A 22304-nucleotide genomic window follows, 5' to 3' on the forward strand; every position below is an offset into this window, starting at 1 on the left:
CACAGTGGGCCTCCCATTGCCTGCTCCAACCTTATTGTCCAAAGTTGGCAGGCGCCTTGTGTCAATGACCTCTAGCTGCATGGGACCAAGTCTCAACTTCTAAACCAGTAAGTTTAGTCTTTCGAAGCCAAACATTTGAAAACATTCCTTGCTGCAGGCAAACTGCTTACACCTAAATCCAACATCAGGCCCCCATACCCGAACTTCCTTTCTTGCGAGAAGTCGCCAGAGGAAGCTGTCAGCCATCTTTTGTGTGGCATCATTTCTGGTTTCTCTTTGCCCATTCTTTGTCATGCCGAAGCAGTTCACTCTTTCTTCTGAATTTGCGCAAGCACTACAGACTCCCCCTTCCTTATACAGCCTCTATTTGAAGAAGGAAGAAAAATTCAAGTGTTTGCCGCTTCCGCCCTTCTTGACGTGGCGGCTCCCTGAAGACTTCCGGTTTCCCGGCAGGCCCGGTAGGGGCTGAACTTCCGGCCTCACGACGCAGGCGCGGGCCGCAGTTTTCGCTCTCTCTGGCTGTGTTCGTGAGTGCTGCAGCCATGTCTTATCCAGCTGATGATTACGAGTCCGAGGTAAGGCTGGCCCTGCGCGTGAACTGAGCTCCGCGAAGGAGGCAGAGTTCTTTGGATGTTGGGCCCCGCGGCGAGACGGCGTCCGGGCCTCTTTGGGAGCCCTTGCGGGCCGCGACCGCCTCCGGCCTGCCTCCCTGCGGGCGCGGCCCTCATGCTGTTCCCACTACTTGATGCTACTCACCAGCCCCGTCTCGGCCCGCCCACTTCGCATGTCCGGTCTCCTCGTTCTCTCCTTTTGCGAGACCGGAGACGGAGGCTGCTTATGGAATCCCATAAGGATTCTGTGTTTCTGTAACTTAGCTCTTACGGTTTGGGCTGCCCCTTGTAAAACTCCGTTGGTTCCCGCGGCCTCTTGGGCTTTGCTCTACCTTATTTGCATCCGTAACGTTGTATCGTTGTCTTGTTTATTCTCCCTTCTCTCACAAGCGTGTGAGTTTCTCCAAGGCAGGGACTGTGTTTTATCCACTTGCGTATTCTTAGTACCCTGCTCATCCTAAACATTGTCGAACGAACGTTTTGGGTTCACGAATTGGTGACCGTTTCCGTCTCTTTCCTTAATAGGCTGCTTATGATCCCTATGCTTACCCAGGCGACTATGACATGCACACAGGTGAGACCATGGACTTGTCTGGCTAGCTAGGCACTTCTAGGGTTTGGCACCTTTTTGAAGGTCTCAGAACAGCTTTGACGGGCATCTGTTAAACGCTCTTTCTTCGTGGTCCTGGTGTGGAGTCAGTTATTAGTTCTCAGAAGGAGGGTGGTATAGAGCCTAATAAACCAGGTCTGTTTCATGTTCCACCTCCGAGTCTCAGAAGAGAAAGCTTACTATCCTGGATGTGGTTTCCTTGTCAGACTATTCGCTGAAGACGAAAATCTTGTCGTGAAAAATTAAAGAAATTCAAACCAAGCCCAAGTGAAGTATTTTTGGAAGGTTTTGGGGTTGGGGTTTCCTGAAATGTAGTGAGTTGGTTTGACTTAGTAAGTGCCGTGCATTGTTGGAGGTACTTTGTCCGAAGTGTTTCATTTAGTCCTTAAAACAGTTCTATAAAGTACCTAAATTAAAGTTGTCTCCATTTGGCAGATGAGAAAACAGAGCAGAGAAGTTTGGTAACTTGCACTGTTGTATTGGTAGAAAATGGCAGTCATTCATTCATTCATCCAAAAAATATTAAGTGCCTACTACTTACTTTCCCTTCCCACAGTCGTCTTCTCTCTTCTAACACACATATAACCACATGGGTACACCTGAAGGTACACTGAGTACAAGGTTCTTGCCCTCTTAGGCTTCAGGTTCTAGTGGAGGAAAGAGATTATGAACAAACATATAATTTTAAGCAGTGGTGCGTTTTTTGAAGAAACCGCGTACCGGGATTCAGAATGAGTTGGGGACAGTTATATTTCTGAGTGCTTAAAAGGGAATTATACCTGATTTGTAGACTTTAGTTTAATTTAGAGGATGGTCTTGCCCTTTTGTTTTGTAATATATGTGGGTTTGAAGGCACTTGGTAAAGTATTTGTTCTGTCCAACCTTTAGGAGATCCAAAGCAGGATCTGGCTTATGAACGTCAGTATGAACAGCAGACCTATCAGGTGATCCCTGAAGTGATCAAAAACTTCATCCAGTATTTCCACAAAACCGTCTCAGATTTGATTGACCAGAAGGTGTATGAGCTGCAGGCCAGTCGCGTGTCCAGCGACGTCATTGACCAGAAGGTGTATGAGATCCAAGACATCTATGAGAACAGGTACAGACCGCTGGCTGAAATGACCCTCTTTCTAGGTGGACTGGTTTAGTGATGCAGCCCCTGAAAAGGGTGCTGTCTAATCACTTCTCTGTAAAGAGAGAGCCCAAGGGGTTTCTGTGATTCCTTGGGGGAGACATGTTACTTTGTTGGACTGTATTGCCAAAATTCATACAGGGTCTGGGACGCCTGGGTGGCTCAGTCAGTTAAGCCTCTGACTTCGGCTCAGGTCATGATCTCACAGCTTGTGGGTTTGAGCCCTGCATCGGGCTCTGTGCTGACAGCTCAGAGCCTGGAGCCTGTTTCAGTTTCTGTGTCTCCCTCTCTCTGACCCTCCCCTGTTCATGCTCTGTCTCTCTCTGTCTCAAAAATAAATAAAAACATTAAATAAAAAAAAACAAACAAACTCATACAGGGTCTAAAATAATAACACCGTGATCAGTAATTATAGCAGCAGTTACAGTAGTACGTGCGACCAGTGTAAATCAGGCAACGTTCAGAATGCTTTTCCTGTGTTTTACTCATTACGCTTCTCAGTAACCCCATGAAGTAGGTAGTATTGTTTTCCTCATCTTACGGATGAGGGAAACAAAGCACAGAAAGGATAAGTCACATGGCTACTTGAGTTTTGAACCTGCACATTCTGACAGCAGAGCCCAATTTTTAAATTACTGCACGATTTTTTTTCCTAATGTGTATTTACCGAGAGAGCGAGAGTGCGCGTGTGCAACACGCAAGCTTGGGAGGGAGGTAGAGAATCCCAGGCAGGCTCTGCGCTGTCGGCGTGAAGCCTGACGTGGGGCTCTGTCTCACGAATTGAGAGATCGTGACCTGAGCGGAAATCATGAATTGGACACTCACCCAGCTGAGCCCCCCAAGATGCCCCACATTACTGCACAACTTAATGCATAACAGGGTGAGCCACGCTTTGACTGGTTTTCAGGGGATTGCCCTTGTGTAATTGGCATTAAAGATGAGACAGGTCAGTCAGGGTCAGGATAGTCAGGAATGACTTCACCAAGGAAGCAGAATTTAAACCATTACTGAGAGGAGGGATGGACAAAACTAATAGCCAGAGGCTTATTGGATCAGTGAATAGAATTAATCCTTGAACTGTTTTTTCCTTCCTCCTCACATCTTCCTAGTTAAAAGTGTGTAGCTCGGTGCTGTCCCATAGAAATAATAATGCTAGCCACATGTGTAACAGTTTTTTTCATCAGCTATGTTTAAAAAATATAAAAAGAGGGGCATCTGGCTGGCTCAGTTGGTGGAGCTTATGACTCTTGGTCTCAGGGTTGTGAGCTTGAGCCCCACGTTGGGTGTAGAGATCACTTAAAAATAAAACTTTAGAGGCACCTGGGTGGCTCAGTCAGTTAAGTGTCTGACTTTGGCTCAGGTTGTGATTTCATGGTTTGTGGGTTCGAGCCCCGCGTTGGGCTGTGTGCTGACAACTCAGAGCCTGGAGCCTGCTTCGGAATCTGTGTCTCCCTCCCTTCCTCCCTCCCCCCCCCCTCGTTTCTCAGAATGAATAAAAATATATAAAAATAATAATAATAAATAAGACTTAAAAAATAAGTAAAAAGAGTACAAGGGGAATTAATTTTAATAATTTATTTCAACATCTAAAATATTACCACTCATAATCAGAATTAAACCGTCAATGAGTTATTTTACTTTTTTTAGTATTACGCATTCTAAATCCTATATTTTGTATTTATAGCACAACTCAATTTGTATATGTTGGAAATACTTGATCTCTATTTAAATTTTTTTTTTAATGTTTATTTTTGAGAGAGACCAGGTATGAGTTGGGGAGGAGCAGAGGGAGAGGGAGACACAGAATCTGAAATAGGCTCCAGGCTCTGAGCTGTCAGCACAGAGCCCGACGCAGGCCTCGAACTCACAGACCGTGAGATCATGACCTGAGCCGAAGTTGGATGTTTAACTGAGCCACCCAGGTTTCCTTCTATTTAGATTTCATAACATTTACAGTTGAAAAATCAGATTCGCATACTTAAATAATTCTAAATATACTTGAAAGTTTTCCAGAAACTGAGTTAGATATTGGTTTTTTTTTTAATTAAAATTAAAATTTGACATTCATTTCTTTAGCACAGTAATCACATGTGGCAAACAGAGTTGGAGCCAAGCGTGTGGTACACATTTCCATAGGAGAATGTGTGGTGAGGAGAATATCTGGCGCCTTGGAAAGTATGTTCCTTTGCAGATGAGTGGGCAGAGGGAGGAAATGGTAAAGGAGACAGGGCAGAAAGAAAATCTAGATAGTATAGGCGTAGAGAGTAGTGTCAGGAAAATAGGTAGTAAGTCAGCAGAGAGAAGTGGCACAGGAAACCAGAGAGAAGAGACTTGAAGAAGGGAAGGGTCAACAAACGTTAAGTGTTCTGGTGAGATTGAGTCAAGGAAGGAGCCGGTTGATTTTGGCAATTGAGAAGTCCTGTGATCACCAGCAAGGTCCGTTTCAGTGGAGTGGTGGAGGCAGGAGCCAGATGGCAGAGGGTGAGAAATGGAGGATGACAAAGGAGAGGTAGCAAGTGTAGAGGACACGAAGAGTTGTTGAGATGCTTTGTGTTTTGTCGCATGTCTTGAAGCAGGAACTTGAGCATATTTCTGTGCTGAACTGAAAGATCTGGAGAAGAGAGAGAGGTGGGAGTTGAGGAGAGTGGGAGAAAGTGGAAGTAGCTCCTAAGGGGATCAGGAGGGAAATTGAACGGAAACCTCTTGTAGGGCTGTGAAGCATCGTGGGCAGCGGTGTTTGGGTGGGATGTGCAGGTCTGTGATGGCATCAGACCACAACAAACAGATTTGCTTCCAAGTTTGGAAAGGAGGAGGAGACACAGCGCTCCAGGAGAGTAGGAAAAATATTGCTAAGGGAGAAGGGTGGGAGTATCTAAAACAGGTATCAGATCAGGGAACAGCAAGCTGTTAAGTATGACTGGAATTCATGACACGGAGGCCGGAAATGATCCTGAAGAGCACGGTGGTTGCCTAACTGATAATTTTTTTTAGCGTTTATTTCTGAAAGAGAGACAGAGCGTGAGTGGGGAAGGGGCAGAGAGGGAGGGAGACACAGAATCTGAAGCAGGCTTCAGGCTCTGAGCTGTCAGCGCAGAACCCAGTGCGGGACCCAAACGCATGTACTGTGAGATCGTGACCTGATCCGAAGTTGGAGCCCCACTGACTGAGCCACCCAGCTGCCCCATAAGTGATAAAAAGGAGTGTTTACCGTATTGAGAAAAGTTGAGGTGCAGAGTTGGGTATAGGAAAGTTGTAGACGTGGAGGGCTTTGGCCCTGGCTTCGTTTCTGTGACGCCTTCCCCTTTGTGAGCCTGGGTCCTTATCTGTAAAATGTGAAGGTTTCTTCTTCTCAGGTCCTTCCTGTTTTGGACTTGTAGAATTTTTGTGCTTGGTTTTCAGCTGGACCAAGTTGACTGAAAGATTCTTCAAGAATACACCCTGGCCTGAGGCTGAAGCCATTGCTCCACAGGTTGGAAACGGTAGGTGTGAGCTCTTTGTGTTCTGCGCGCTGGGTGGGATCCTGCGACTCAGGGGTCACTAGGAGGCTCAAATGATCTGTGTCTTTCACTCACTGTTTTGTTTCCCCAGGACTTCGTACACCTTAGACCCTTAGTAAAGAACTTGTTGAGTGAAGGCTGAATAAACAAAGAGGGGACAGAGACCTCTCAAATGTGGTGAAGCTGAAATTGAGATCTTCGTCCTGACTTGTTTCCATTTCCCTCTGTAATTTTGGAGGTCATTATAGTCGCTTGGGAATGGGCTCTCTGGCAGCTTCCTTCCACCTTTCACTTTATGATGGCTTTTTTTTTTTTTTTTTATATATGAAATTTATTGACAAATTGGTTTCCATACAACACCCAGTGCTCATCCCAAAAGGTGCCCTCTTCAATACCCATCACCCACCCTCCCCTCCCTCCCACCCCCCATCAACCCTCAGTTTGTTCTCAGTTTTTAACAGTCTCTTATGCTTTGGCTCTCTCCCACTCTAACCTCTTTTTTTTTTTTTTTTTTCCTTCCCCTTCCCCATGGGTTCCCGTTAAGTCTCTCAGGATCCACATAAGAGTGAAACCATATGGTATCTATCTTTCTCTGTATGGCTTATTTCACTTAGCATTACACTCTCCAGTTCCATCCACGTTGCTACAAAAGGCCATATTTCATTTTTTCTCATTGCCACGTAGTATTCCATTGTGTATATATACCACAATTTCTTTATCCATTCATCCGTTGATGGACATTTAGGCTCTTTCCATAATTTGGCTATTGTTGAGAGTGCTGCTATGAACATTGGGGTACAAGGGCCCCTATGCATCAGTACTCCTGTATCCCTTGGATAAATTCCTAGCAGTGCTATTGCTGGGTCATAGGGTAGGTCTATTTTTAATTTTCTGAGGAACCTCCACACTGCTTTCCAGAGCGGCTGCACCAATTTGCATTCCCACCAACAGTGCAAGAGGGTTCCCGTTTCTCCACATCCTCTCCAGCATCTATAGTCTCCTGATTTGTTCATTTTGGCCACTCTGACTGGCGTGAGGTGATACCTGAGTGTGGTTTTGATTTGTATTTCCCTGATAAGGAGCGACGCTGAGCATCTTTTCATGTGCCTGTTGGCCATCTGGATGTCTTCTTTAGAGAAGTGTCTATTCATGTTTTCTGCCCATTTCTTCACTGGGTTATTTGTTTTTCGGGTGTGGAGTTTGGTGAGCTCTTTATAGATTTTAGACACTAGCCCTTTGTCCGATATGTCATTTGCAAATATCTTTTCCCATTCCGTTGGTTGCCTTTTAGTTTTGTTGGTTGTTTCCTTTGCTGTGCAGAAGCTTTTTATCTTCATAAGGTCCCAGTAATTCACTTTTGCTTTTAATTCCCTTGCCTTTGGGGATGTGTCGAGTAAGAGATTGCTACGGCTGAGGTCAGAGAGGTCTTTTCCTGCTTTCTCCTCTAAGGTTCTGATGGTTTCCTGTCTCACATTTAGGTCCTTTATCCATTTTGAGTTTATTTTTGTGAATGGTGTGAGAAAGTGGTCTAGTTTCAACCTTCTGCATGTTGCTGTCCAGTTCTCCCAGCACCATTTGTTAAAGAGGCTGTCTTTTTTCCATTGGATGTTCTTTCCTGCTTTGTCAAAGATGAGTTGGCCATACGTTTGTGGGTCTAGTTCTGGGGTTTCTATTCTATTCCATTGGTCTGTGTGTCTGTTTTTGTGCCAATACCATGCTGTCTTGATGATGACAGCTTTGTAGTAGAGGCTAAAGTCTGGGATTGTGATGCCTCCTGCTTTGGTCTTCTTCAAAATTCCTTTGGCTATTCGGGGCCTTTTGTGGTTCCATATGAATTTTAGGATTGCTTGTTCTAGTTTCGAGAAGAATGCTGGTGCAATTTTGATTGGGATTGCATTGAATGTGTAGATAGCTTTGGGTAGTATTGACATTTTGACAATATTTATTTTTCCAATCCATGAGCAGGGAATGTCTTTCCATTTCTTTAAATCTTCTTCAATTACCTTCATAAGCTTTCTATAGTTTTCAGCATACAGATCCTTTACATCTTTGGTTAGATTTATTCCTAGGTATTTTATGCTTCTTGGTGCAATTGTGAATGGGATCATTTTCTTTATTTGTCTTTCTGTTGCTTCATTGTTAGTGTATAAGAATGCAACTGATTTCTGTACATTGATTTTGTATCCTGCAACTTTGCTGAATTCATGTATCAGTTCTAGCAGACTTTTGGTGGAGTCTATCGGATTTTCCATGTATAATATCATGTCACCTGCAAAAAGCGAAAGTTTGACTTCATCTTTGCCAATTTTGATGCCTTTGATTTCCTTTTGTTGTCTGATTGCTGATGCTAGAACTTCCAGCACTATGTTAAACAACAGCGGTGAGAGTGGGCATCCCTGTCGTGTTCCTGATCTCAGGGAAAAAGCTCTCAGTTTTTCCCCGTTGAGGATGATGTTAGCTGTGGGCTTTTCATAAATGGCTTTTATGATCTTTAAGTATGTTCCTTCTATCCCGACTTTCTCAAGGGTTTTTATTAAGAAAGGGTGCTGGATTTTGTCAAAGGCCTTTTCTGCATCGATTGACAGGATCATATGGTTCTTCTCTTTTTTTTTTGTTAATGTGATGTATCACGTTGATTGATTTGCGAATGTTGAACCAGCCCTGCATCCCAGGAATGAATCCCACTTGATCATGGTGAATAATTCTTTTTTTTTTTAAATTTTTTTTTTTCAACGTTTTTATTTATTTTTGGGACAGAGAGAGACAGAGCATGAACGGGGGAGGGGCAGAGAGAGAGGGAGACACAGAATCGGAAACAGGCTCCAGGCTCTGAGCCATCAGCCCAGAGCCCGACGCGGGGCTCGAACTCACGGAGCGCGAGATCGTGACCTGGCTGAAGTCGGACGCTTAACCGACTGTGCCACCCAGGCGCCCCCTGAATAATTCTTTTTATATGCTGTTGAATTCGATTTGCTAGTATCTTATTGAGAATTTTTGCATCCATATTCATCAGGGATATTGGCCTGTAGTTCTCTTTTTTTACTGGGTCTCTGTCTGGTTTAGGAATCAAAGTAATACTGGCTTCATAGAATGAGTCTGGAAGTTTTCCTTCCCTTTCTATTTCTTGGAATAGCTTGAGAAGGATAGGTATTATCTCTGCTTTAAACGTCTGGTAGAACTCCCCTGGGAAGCCATCTGGTCCTGGACTCTTATTTGTTGGGAGATTTTTGATAACCAATTCAATTTCTTCGCTGGTTATGGGTCTGTTCAAGCTTTCTATTTCCTCCTGATTGAGTTTTGGAAGAGTGTGGGTGTTCAGGAATTTGTCTATTTCTTCCAGGTTGTCCAATTTGTTGGCATATAATTTTTCATAGTATTCCCTGATAATTGTTTGTATCTCTGAGGGATTGGTTGTAATAATTCCATTTTCATTCATGATTTTATCTATTTGGGTCATCTCCCTTTTCTTTTTGAGAAGCCTGGCTAGAGGTTTGTCAATTTTGTTTATTTTTTCAAAAAACCAACTCTTGGTTTCGTTGATCTGCTCTACAGTTTTTTTAGATTCTATATTGTTTATTTCTGCTCTGATCTTTATTATTTCTCTTCTTCTGCTGGGTTTAGGCTGCCTTTGCTGTTCTGCTTCTGTTTCCTTTAGGTGTGCTGTTAGATTTTGTATTTGGGATTTTTCTTGTTTCTTGAGATAGGCCTGGATTGCAATGTATTTTCCTCTCAGGACTGCCTTCGCTGCGTCCCAAAGCGTTTGGATTGTTGTATTTTCATTTTCGTTTGTTTCCATATATTTTTTGATTTCTTCTCTAATTGCCTGGTTGACCCACTCATTCGTTAGTAGGGTGTTCTTTAACCTCCATGCTTTTGGAGGTTTTCCAGACTTTTTCCTGTGGTTGATTTCAAGCTTCATAGCATTGTGGTCTGAAAGTATGATGGTTTTTTTATATATGGTGTGATGTAGGAAGATCCATCTCCACATTTTTTTTTTTTTTTTTTCCCAACGTTTATTTATTTTTGGGACAGAGAGAGACAGAGCATGAACGGGGGAGGGGCAGAGAGAGAGGGAGACACAGAATCGGAAACAGGCTCCAGGCTCTGAGCCGTCAGCACAGAGCCCGACGCGGGGCTCGAACTCACGGACCGCGAGATCGTGACCTGGCTGAAGTCGGACGCTTAACCGACTGCGCCACCCAGGCGCCCCACCATCTCCACATTTTTACATGTGGATAACTAGCTGTCCTAGCACTAGTTTTTGAAAAGACTGTTTTTCCATTAAGTTGCCTTGGCACCTTTGTTGAAATTGGTTATCATGTAAATGTAAGGGTTTATGTCTGGACTCTCAGGCTTTTTGTTTTTTTTTAATGTTTTATTTTTTGAGAGAGCGAGCGAGCACGAGCAGGGAAGGGACAGAGAGAGAGGGGGAGAGAGAGAGAATGAATCTGAAACAGGCTCCAGTCTCTTAAGCTGTCAGCATAGAGCCTGATGTGGGGCTAGAACCCATGAACTGAGCCGAAGTTGGATGCTTAACCCACTGAGCCACCCAGGTGCCCTTCTCAGCCTTTTTTTTTTTTTTTTGAGGATTGGGGGAGGGAATCCCAAGCAGGCTCCACACTGTCCGTGCAGAGCCCGACGCGGGGCTCGAATTCATGAACCGTGAGATCATGACCTGAGCCGAAATCAGGAGTTGGACACTTAACCGACTGAGCCACCCCGGCTCCCCTAGACTCTCATTTTAACTCCATTGATCTATATGTCTTTCCTTATGCTTGGGCCACACTATCTTGATTATTGTAGCTTTGTGGTAAGTTTTGAAACCAGAAGTGTAAGTCCTTCAACTATGTTCTTTTTCAAGATTGTTTTGGTTCTTCTGAGTCCCTTGGATTTCCATATGAGTTTTAGGATCAGCTGGTCAGTTTTGGCAAAAAGCCAGCTGGGATTTTGATAAGGATGGTGTTGACTCTGAAAATAGAATTAGGGGTATGTTGCCTTTATATTTAAGTCTTCTAATTTATGGACATGTAGTGTCTTTTCATTTACTTAACTCTGTTTAGAAGTCGCTCTCGGAGAGTTTATTTTCTGTGGTGCTCAGACCTTTTTCTTTGTTTAAATATACTGCCTATAAGAACGTAACATTGTGTGTATTAACTACAAAGTCCTGTAATACAGTTGACCCTTGAACAACATGGGTTTGTACTGGGTGAGTCTGCTTATACGTGGATTATTTTCGCTCCCATACAGTACTGTAAATGTATTTCCTCTTAAAATTTTCTTAATGTTTTCTCCTCTACAGCTTACTTTAAGGATACAGTATCTAATACACATAGCATACAAAATATGTGTTAATTGACAGTTTGTGTTATTGGTAAGGCTCACAGTCAGCAGTAGGTTATTAAAATTCAACAGTCAAATATCTGAGGAGTCAGAAGTTACTTGTGTGGGCTTTTGACTGTGCAGGGGGCAGTTCTTGCCCCTAACCCCTACATTGTTCAAGGGTCAGCTGTGTATAATTTTATAGGAAAGTAATCATAGGACCTAATAGTGAAAAAAGAGATTTGGTATAAAAATCACCCCCCTCCCCTTCCATCCTCAAGTCTTCAGTTTCTCTAGAGCCGTCTAGTGCTACCACTTTCTTTTCTTATCCTTCCCATGATGGTCTATGCATACATAAGCAAATAGGAATACCTCTTTTGTTTCTTTTTTACATAGACTAAATGCCATTTCTTTCCCTTGAAAAAAAATTAAAAAAAAAAATTTTTTTTAACGTTTATTTATTTTTGAGACAGAGAGAGACAGAGCATGAATGGGGGAGGGTCAGAGAGAGGGAGACACAGAATCTGAAACAGGCTCCAGGTTCTGAGCTGTCAGCACAGAGCCCGACGTGGGGCTCGAACTCACGGATCGTGAGATCATGACCTGAGCCGAAGTCGGCCGCTTAACCGACTGAGCCACCCAGGCGACCCGAAAAAATTTTTTTAAAAATCATTTTTTTAGTTTTTTTTTTTTTTTTGAGAGAGAATGAGAATGAGTGGGGGAAGTGCAGAGGGAAGGAAAGAGAGAATCCCAAGCAGGCTCTGCACTGTTAGTTTGGAACCCGACACGGGGCTTGAACTCACAAACCGTGAGACCATGACCTGAGCCGAAACCAAGAGTCAGATGCTTAACCCACTAAACCACCCAGGTGCCCCTCCCTTTTTTTTTTTTTTTAATGTTTATTTATTTTTGAGAGAGAATATGTGTGTGAGTGGGGGAGGGGCAGAGAGAGGTGTAGACAGAGGATCAGAAGCAGGCTCTGTGCTGATCGCAGAGAGCCCAGTGCAGGGCTTGAACTCATGAACCACGAGATCCGTGACCTGAGCTGAAGTTGGATGCTTCACTGCCTGAGCCACCCAGGGGCCCCTTTTTTCCTTTTTAAAGTTAATTATATTTTTGGAGTGTATTCTGTATCTCCAGGATTTCTTCTTTTTTTTCCTTTAATTTTTTTCTTTTTAAATGTTTATTTTTGAGAGGGGCAGAGAGAGAGGGAGACACAGAATCCGAAGCAGGTTCCAGGCTCTGAGCCGTCAGTACAGAGCCCGACACGGAGCTCGAACTCACAGACCACGAGATCATGACCTGAGCTGAAGTCGGACGCTTAACCGACTGAGCTACCCAGGCGCCCCTGTATCTCCAGGATTTATAAGACCACCCCCAGGTTTGGTGGTTGGTATAGTTGTATCCACAGCTATGAAGGTTTACAGCAAATGGATACAGAGCAAAATCAGCGAGGGGAAAGAAGACATAGACAGGAATCTAACGGAAACCAGGTGCGCGTTACCAGCAGTCCCTTCCCCTGGAGTCACATGGGATGTGCTGTTCCTCGAGCAAGCAGGGAATTGTGACATGTGAAAAGTTGTCTGTCAGAGAGGCTACTTACAGACTTGGTGTCCAAGGATTTTATTGGGTGTTGGTTATATGGGCACATCCTCTGCCTAGCACGTACCAAAATTGCAGACCCCCAGAAGGAAAGCAGGAGTTCAGCATGAACCGCTGTTGCACAGTTTAGGCATAGCAGACCACTCTTATCAGGGTGGTGAGGACCTTCCTGAAATCCAGGTTCCCAGATGCCAGCCAAGGACCAGCTTTACTAGCCAAAGGATAGAAGTCTCACGCCTGCTTTGTTAGCTCTTTTCTGCTCAGTGTCAGTATCCAAAGAACCCTTCCTTCCTTCCTTCCTTCCTTCCTTCCTTCCTTCCTTCCTTCCTCCCTCCCTCCCTCCCTCCCTCCCTCCCTCCCTCCCTCCCTCCCTGTAGTGTTCTAGTGGTTAATAAGATAAGTTCTTTAAAATAGGATTTGTGGCTCAGTCAGTTAAGCATCCAACTCTTGATTTTGGCTCAGGTCACAATCTCGGTCATGGGATTGAGCCCTGAGTCAGGCTCTGCACTGGGCGTGGAGCCTGCTTGGGATTCCCCCCTGCCCCCCTTTTTCTTCCTCTCCTTCTCCTCCCCCCTCCCCATGTGTTCTCTTTCTTTCAAAAAAAATAAATATAAAAAAATTAAATAGGATTTCTAAATAAAAGATACCCATATATTTCCGATTTTGATAATGTGACATTGCTTTCTTGGGAGCTGTTACTATTTATTTATGTGTTGGTTTATTAAACAACTGGATGGCAAAATATCTTAAATGATGACAGGAAATGAGTCTGAATGAGATGAAGATGAGATTGAAAGATAAAACAAGGTGAATTTTCTTGTTGCACGTATTCTTGGGGTGTAAGTGTTAAAATTTAAAATGTAGATGTCGTTTAGTCTTTTAAATCATGTTTATCCCTTTACTCCCTTCAAAGGGGCTAGAACTGCCTGAGGACCCTGGTTGTTTGTGGATTACTAAAGCACCCCTTTGCCATCTCTTTCAGATGCTGTCTTCCTGATTTTGTACAAAGAATTATACTACAGGCACATATATGCCAAAGTCAGTGTGAGTATCTGAGTGTTGTTGGCGTTGTTTTAAACTGTGTGTCGTTTTTGCGTTTGGAACACAACCGCTGGTTTATATTGGTTCGGTGTCCAAGAGTGGTTGGCATGTGTTCTCAGCCTTCTTTTAAGACATAAGGCGGGGGGGGGGGGGGCGCCTAGGTGGTTGAGTAAGTTAAACGTCTGACTTTGGCTCAGGTCCTGATCTCACAGTACGTGGGTTCGAGCCCTGCGTCACAGTCTGGAGCCTGCTTCGGATTTCTGTCTCCCTCTCCCTTTGCCCTTCCCCTTGTTCACGCTCTCTCTCTGTCTCTCAAAAAAAATAAACACTAAAAAAATAGTAATAATAATAACAGAGGGAATGATTGAACCCAGCAATCTGGGTATCTATTCCAGACAAACTGTAATAGGTGATAGCTTTGCTGTCCGTTTTAATGTCTCCATCCCCACAGTTTCTGACTTGCACTCATCACATTGATTGGGTTGTAGGATGCCATCCTAATAGTGTGTTCCTGAGCGCCTTCTTAATTTTTTTTTTATGTTTGTTTATTTTTGAGAGAGAGAGAGAGCACAAGCAGGGGAGGGGCAGAGAGAGAGGGAGACACAGAAGCTGAAGCAGTTTCCAGGCTCTGAGCTGTCAGCACAGAGCCTGACACGGGGCTCAAACTCATGAACTGTGAGATCATGACCTGAGCTGAAGTTGGATGCTTAACCGACTGAGCCACCCTGGGGCCCCCTGAGCACCTTCTTTTGTCCCTGCCTGTGATGTCCTTGCTTTTTTAACTCCAGTGCATTGCCGTGGAGTCTTCGACTCTGAAACATACGTGGAATTGTCACCGTGTGTCAAGCATAATACTTGGCACTTGACATGCATCTATATTCTAATCCTCACCGTAATCCTGCAGAGCAGGCAAACTGAGGTGGTTTTTCTCAAATTCATACAACTAGTAAGTGGCCAGACTCCTTGAACTCAGGCCTGTCTTGTTGGAGTACCAGTGTTCTCCCCCTACTTTGGGCACCTGTTTGATTCTTCTCTGATTTCTGAATTTTAGAATGACCTAAGTCTCTTAAAATACGATCTGTAGTATTTATACACACGATGACTAAAAATCTCTATTATTAGCCCCAGTGTCTCTAAATCCATACTTGCATATCCAGCTACCTATTCCACGTCTCCAGTTGGTTGTCTTTCTGGTCATCTCATCTCAAGTGTAACATACCCCAAACTGAAGTTTTCTTTTCCCTTTAAACCTGTTCTTCCCATGTCAGCCAACTCGCAAATAATACCACCGTGCATCCAGGTGACTTGGACTGAAAACCTTGGCCTCTTTCTTGACTTTTGTCTCACTTGACTTCTAGCCTTTCAGCAAATCCTGTTCAGCTCTATCTTCAACATACTTCTTGAAACCACCCACTTATCACCGCCACCACTGCTGCTATCCTAGTTCAACGCATTATCGTCTCTTGCCTGGGCTGTGTAGCTGCTTACCTGGTGTCCATTTCCACTCTTCTACTAGAGTTTATTCTCAGCCTGGTAACCAGCATGATCCTTTTGAAACATAGTCTCACCAAGTCACACCCTGCCTCCCAATCCTACCGTGACTTGCTATCATACTTAGAATAAAATCCCAAGTCTTACTCATAGTTCTGCTTGATCTGGCTTCCCCTCCTTTCCTGGGCTCCTGGCCATCCTCGGGCCATCCTCCTGGCCACGCTTCAGAGCGTATGTACATCACTAGCTGACATCGTATTATTTGTTTACTAGGTTTTTGTTTGCTACCCCCGCTAGAGGGTAAAACTCCGCCAGGGCATGGACTTGATCTTGTTCACGGCTGTAATCCCGTGCCTCGTCACTGATGGTGACAGGCTAATTGTTGGAGCATGCGTGTGCACGTGTAAATGAAGGAAACTGGCACCGTGATCTCTCCTTAGAGTATTTCTGCCTGGTCACAGCTAACTCCGTTCTCGTCCCCCTGAGGGGTCAGCTTGACCTGACTAGCGAGCTCTTGCTTTGCCGTGGGAGCCACCGTGAGTGCCAGCTGGAGGCGTTCCCGTTGTCAGAGTACTGCAGGGGCTGTGCTTTTCTGGCATCCCAGTGAGAGCTCTCACTACTTTGAGAGAGAGTGAAGATGCCCTCCTACACTTGATGCTTTGGCTCAGGTACTGTGTGGGCCATGCTGAGTCTAGCTAGCCTACATAACACGGCTTTCTTGGGAAGACCATGGCATCAGAACCCATAGTACAAGTGGTTCTACCATGTCCAGTCTTACCTTTGGTCTGTAATAAAGATTCAGCAGAAGCTTATTGATCTTGTAACCTCTTCATTAGGTACCACATGGGGTACATTCACATATGTGGCCAGTGTTAAATCTTGTGGGGGCGTTTCATTGAAAGAACACTTCACTATATTGGGCACTTTTACGACATAGTCTCATTCTACAGAGACATTGAGTACCTTGTCAGAAGCTCAGTAAGCAGTGGGGCTAAAACTCCAGGGCTGTGTTCTTTCTCCCCCATTACAGATAGCATCGTGTTATTCCCCAGCTCAGAAGCCTTCAGTGGTTCTCCGTTCCCAGCAACATGAAGTCTAGATTGGGGGTCAGCAGCCTTCACTATAAAGGGCCAGATAGGTTTTTTTTGGCTTTGAGGCCATCATGGTCTCTGTTGAATGTGTTCAACACTGCCTTTGTAACAGCCGTAGACAGTGAGTGCAGGGCTCTGTTCCAGTTGAACTTTTTATTGACAAAAACAGGCGATGGTGGACTTACTGACCCCTCTGGCCTAGATTTCTGTTGACCTGAAAGACCTCTACATTCCTGGCCTCTTCTAGTCTCGTGTAGCCTAGTGTAGCGTTATCTGCTTTCACCATTCTTTGAGCACTGTGACCTTACCTTTTTGCTCTTGTTAGTACTTCTTTCTTTCCTTCTTTTTTTTTAATGTTTGTTTTTGAGAGGGAGAGAGGGAGACACAGAATCTGTAGCAGGCTTTATCTAGGCTCTGAGCTACCAGCACAGAGCCTGATGCTGGGCTCAAACTCATGAACTGTGAGATCATGACCTGAGCCAAAGTTGGGACGTTTAACCAACTGAGCCACCCAGGCGCCCCAGTACTTCTGTCTTTCTGCTTCACTAGATCTGCATGCTTGTTCTTTAATGGTCAGTTGGGGTTGTTGCCGTAAAACCTGAACATTACGGTCTGATATTCAGTGCCCCTTTGAACTGCTCTAGCTCTTACGGTCTTCCCTCTGACTTGAGTGCTCTTTGCATCCTCAGAAGGAGAGAGTCACCGTCAGTTCTCATGGGTCTTTAGCCGTCATGGTAGACCATGAGTAAAATACATATATTTTATTTCTTAATATTTATTTTCAGAGAAAGCACTCATGCAAGGGAGGCAGAGGGGCACAGAGAAAGGGAGGGAGGGAGGGAGGGAGAGAATCCCAAGTAGGTTCCATGCTGTCAACACTGAGCCCAGTGTAGGGCTCAAACTCACCGTGAGATCATGACCTGAGCTGAAATCAAGAGTCTGATGCTAAAGCAACTGAGCCACCCAGGGGCCCCGAGTAAAACACATTTAAATTAAACATCTGTGCTGATGTCTCCTTTCTTTTTACAGGGAGGGCCCTCCTTGGAGCAGAGATTTGAATCCTACTACAACTACTGCAATCTCTTCAACTACATTCTTAGTGAGTTTGAGTTTGGTTAAGGGTGTGAGGCTGTGATGAGGCCCAGTGCTGGCCTCTAGCTTTTTGTTAGCAGAAGTTTAATATGCAAGTGGAAGGGGGGATGTCCTGTTATTCATGGTCTTTTTAAGAGAAAAATTAGAAAATGTATTCTATATATAGCCTTACCAAGTGGGCATAGTTTGCATCTGACTTTGCTGTGATCTCCCACGCAGATGCCGATGGTCCTGCTCCCCTTGAACTACCCAACCAGTGGCTCTGGGATATCATTGATGAGTTCATCTATCAGGTATTTGGCCAGCCGTGATCTCATTTGAAATAACTAGTCCAACAAAGGAGCAACAGTTACCATTGTTTGCGTTGTTAAAAAGATGCTTGGGATAAAAATGTCCCCATCATGGTTGGGGATATCCCCTGGTGGCGGTCCTCAGTGTCATGGTTTTCTGAAGAGTCAGTGATGCATAAGAGCTCTGGGTATCAATTTGGTAGTCGAGCTGACTTTCACCAAGCTCTTACCTGACCTTGAGAGTTGGTCTGATAGGGAGAATAAAGGCTTCCTAGGCTTTGGAGTCAGGTAGAAGTGAGTGGGTGCTGGTGTGGGGGCTCCCACCTGGTAGTCTGTAACGTGGACATGTTGTTTAAGCTCTCCCAAGTTTTACTTTCCTCTCCTAGGAAACAAATGTTGTATGCCTTGACTGTGATAGTGGTTATATGCTAGACAAGAATAAAGTAGAACATTAGCATCAAGGCGGAAACATTGCCTGTCTTGGAGTGCTCCTATGGAGGCTCCACCAAGAACTGGGTCAGATGTCAAGTACAGCAGCTGTGTAGCCCAGGGGTACACTTTTCAAGTCTTGCTGTTCACTAACCTGGGACCCTGGGCAAGTTACTTAACCACATTGCCTTGGTTTCTCTAAAAGCGGGATCTGGGGGGTAATTACTGGAAATGACATCTAAAGTGCTTAGTGCAGTGCCTGTCACAGAAGAATTACTCAATAAATGTTGCCTGGTTGTTGTGATGGTCAATATTATCATTATTCTTTTCCACCTTTTTTTAGGTCAGTTTTATTCTTTAAAAATAGAATATAGACTTAAAAAACACAGAATAATTGAATTTGGAGATACTTGTTTCCTGTGAGTTTTATGAGGACTGGATAACTCTCACTGGGAATTTCCGGAGAAATCAGATTCTTAATAAAGCCGTTATTTGAGCTGCACAGACCAGAGACTTAGAAAGTGTTGGCAAGTTGTGATTGGTGGGCTGAGAAAGCCCTCCCAGGGCCCTTTGGGAGAGGCTTTCTGCTTAAGATGAGGCTTTGGTGCCTTTTGTGCAGTGAGGGCCACAAACCACACTGGCCTGGTTTGCCCTTTCTGGCTTCTTGGCTTGTGTCAGCCCCTTCTTTGGCATATTTTAGAAGGTTGGTGGTCCTGTTGACTCACAGCAGGTCAAGGAGGATCATCTGTGCTAAGGTTCTTCATCCTTCTTAAGATTATCATAATCCCTTGGGTTTAGCTGGTGCTCTCTTAAGGGGCTTAAAGTGCTCTCACCGGTAACAAAGCCTGGCCAGTGAGGGCCAGGTGGGATTCTGCCTGGCCAGGTAGATGTCACACGGGTAAGTGGCTCTTTCCCGCCACTCTGCTTTCATTTACTTTTATCAGTACAAGTAATACATCTATATATTGTTACTGTTTAAAAACTTTGTCTATTTCAGATTGCAGATAAAGTGTCTTCCTCGCCTTTGTGGAGGCATCAGTTATTGTCTGGAAAGATAGACACTATGTTAATGTTTCCCAGGGTTATATACATGCAAAAGTACTCCATTTAGAAATGGTTTAATAATATATTTATGTAATTTGTTACGATATGGAACACTTAACATGTCTACATAGAGACAGCTTTGTTTTTTTCTGCTTACTACAAGATCTGTGTAAACTACCTTTTTGGTGATGAACATTTATGTTTTCAGTTTCTACTGCTACAGACAGTGAGTTAGTAAATATCCTCATTTATGTCACACATAGGTTCATCTCTAGAGATCACTAGAGGTAGAATTGTTGGTTGAAGGATATTTGCTTTTTACGTTTTTTTAAATCAGCTTTATTGAGTCAAAATTTGCATACAGTAAAATACCAATTTTAAGTGCACTGTTGATGAGATTTGACAAATGTGTACACCGCCACTGTAGAGATCTAGAACGTGCAATCCCTTTGGATTTTAAGAAATAGTAACATCTTGCCCTCCCCGAGGGCTGTGTCAAATTACACTGCTGTCAGCAGTATTTGAGAATTTCTGTGCTGTGGATGTTACTGGTCTAATTTTTGTCTGTTTGATGGGAAAGAAATGGTGATCTCATTTTAATTTGCATTTCTCTGATATCTGAAGAGATCAAGCGTTTTCCCTGTTGATTGACCAATCTTATTTTTCTTTGAAGTGATCATCAGTGTCCTTTGTCCATTTTTCCATTGGATTATCTTGTTCTTACTGACATAGAATCTGTTCAGTATTCTGGATAGTCTTCTGTTAATTGTAAATCTGGAAACATTTTCCTACATTCTTAGAGGAAGATGATATTTTGGAGTTGAAGCTCAGTAACGAACAAAGTTCAATTTAAACCAAGATGGCTTTGCAAAAACAGGTAGCGCACAGAACAGTTTGGCATGAGCAGCGGTAGCCCCGGCCCTCCCCTCCCAGTCCAGAGCCCCCCGCCACGGCCTCATGTTCTGCACCGGGCGCCACTCTGTCTCTCTCCCTTCTTCCCGACAGTTTCAGTCGTTCAGTCAGTACCGCTGTAAGACCGCCAAGAAGTCAGAGGAGGAGATTGACTTCCTTCGTTCCAATCCCAAAATCTGGAACGTTCACAGCGTCCTCAATGTCCTTCACTCCCTAGTAGACAAGTCGAACATTAACCGGCAGCTGGAGGTGTACACGAGCGGAGGTGAGTGCTGCTTGCCATCTGTTCCCGGGGAAGAGAGGCCGCAGAGGGGTCGCTGCGGCTTAGGGAACCGGCTGCTCCCGTTTGGTGTTGGACGTGGGCAGTAGCCAAGTGCTGATGTCGGGGGCTGTGCGGCTTGGCAGCCTGTCGCCGACAGACTGAACCGGCACTCGTGAGACCAGCATTTGCAGGCACTTGTACTGTCTCCAGGGCCTTTGTTTATTTTATTTTTTTTTTTTTTTTAATTTTTTTTTTTCTTCAACATTTTTTTATTTATTTTTGGGACAGAGAGAGACAGAGCATGAATGGGGGAGGGGCAGAGAGAGAGGGAGACACAGAATTGGAAACAGGCTCCAGGCTCCGAGCCATCAGCCCAGAGCCTGACGCGGGGCTCGAACTCACGGACCGCGAGATCGTGACCTGGCTGAAGTCGGACGCTTAACCGACTGCGCCACCCAGGCGCCCCTCCAGGGCCTTTGTTTAGATCAGCGATTCTCCCAAGTTTTTGGTGTTGGGACCACTTTGCAGTCTTTGAAGATTGAGAATCAGCAAGTTGAGCTGTATAAATTTTGCCCCTGTGAGAAGAGTATCATTTTCTCAAATCACTTTGGCACCGGGTTTCATGGAAGAGAGCTCCGTGTGCTTCTGCCTTCTGTCTGTTGCAGTTACAGTCTGTTTTAGTTGCAGAAGATGAGGGAGACCGGGCCTCATCCAGACATGGAGACGGGAAAGGGAGGAGTATCTCAGCAGCCTTTTCAGTCTTTGCGTTCTTTGCTGCTACATCAAAACTTGACAGCGAGGGGTTCATACCCGTTAACTGCATGAGGATTCTGAAAACGTTAGCAGTGAACTTTTACTTTCTCATACTAAAGTTCATAGGTTTATCCTGCAGCTTGAATGGATCTTTTTTTTTTTTTTTTTCTTACTGCTGCATGGTTTTGTAGAATACTGGTTCATGGAGTTATAAAGATTTTCTGTTGACAGATTTTATTATATAATTAAAAAAAAGTATTTTTAAACGTTTATTTTTGAGAAAGAAGGAGACAGAGTGCAAGCTGGGGAGGGGCAGAGAGAGAGGGAGACACAGAATCCGAAGCGGGCTCCGGGCTCTGAGCTGTCAGCACAGAGCCCAGCGCGGGACTCGAACTCACAAACCGTGAGATCATGATCTGAGCTGAAGTCAGATGCTTAACGGACTGAGCCATCCAGGCGCCCTTTTATTAGACAGTTTTTAAAGACCACATCTGTTACTTTTGTCACAGTCCCATCAGACAAGGCTTTATGTGGAAGGCGTTGAACTCATAGTGGCAGATACAAGTTCTTTAAGACTACAGTTTTTGCTTAAAAGCTCATATTTTCATTGGCAGTGAAGTGAGCACTGTCCATTTTGTTGTTGAAATGTAACAGGTTCACTTCATTCAGTTTTGGAACGTGTCTGCTAAACACCCCAATCTGAATTTATGGGCCATACTTTCAAGTAAAAATAGTATTTTGTGAAAAAAGTGGCTGGTTCTTTTCCTGCATGTGGTGGGAAAGAATACAGTAATTGCAGTGCCACTGCCTGATTTATGCCGAGTTGTTGGTAGTTTTACCCATGTTCTCGGGTATTCGGTGCAAGTGTCAGTTCGGTGAGAAAGACAAATCGCATCTTAGTGTTATTAGGAAAATAGCTTTGACCTCAAGAACTTCCTGAAAGCAGTGGCCTTGGTGAGTAAACTGCTCCTGATAAAAAGGGCCATCTCTTGGTGTCTTGGGACCAAAAAAAACAAAAAAAAACAAAAACAAAAAAACTGTCACCCCACTCAGGCAACTCTTGTTGGTAAATTTAAGATTAGTTTAAGGCCAGGGAGGCCTAGCTGGCTCATTCGGTGACGCATGTGA

General features: G+C 44.3%; 1 protein-coding gene across 1 annotated transcript in view; it reads left to right on the forward strand.

Annotated features, from left to right (window-relative positions):
- Positions 1 to 466: 466 nt before the first annotated feature.
- EIF3L (eukaryotic translation initiation factor 3 subunit L) overlaps positions 467 to 22304 on the forward strand; it is a 30700-nt gene continuing 8862 nt past the window's right edge. The window contains exons 1-8 of the mRNA XM_030320579.2: positions 467 to 575; positions 1137 to 1185; positions 2110 to 2320; positions 5753 to 5832; positions 13754 to 13815; positions 17424 to 17493; positions 17706 to 17779; positions 20255 to 20426. Of these exons, the coding sequence (XP_030176439.1) occupies positions 543 to 575; positions 1137 to 1185; positions 2110 to 2320; positions 5753 to 5832; positions 13754 to 13815; positions 17424 to 17493; positions 17706 to 17779; positions 20255 to 20426 (751 nt within the window). The 5' untranslated portion in view covers positions 467 to 542. The remainder of the gene's footprint in view (positions 576 to 1136; positions 1186 to 2109; positions 2321 to 5752; positions 5833 to 13753; positions 13816 to 17423; positions 17494 to 17705; positions 17780 to 20254; positions 20427 to 22304) is intronic.

The sequence above is a fragment of the Lynx canadensis genome, chromosome B4 (assembly GCF_007474595.2).
Source record: "Lynx canadensis isolate LIC74 chromosome B4, mLynCan4.pri.v2, whole genome shotgun sequence".
Taxonomy (NCBI): domain Eukaryota; kingdom Metazoa; phylum Chordata; class Mammalia; order Carnivora; family Felidae; genus Lynx; species Lynx canadensis.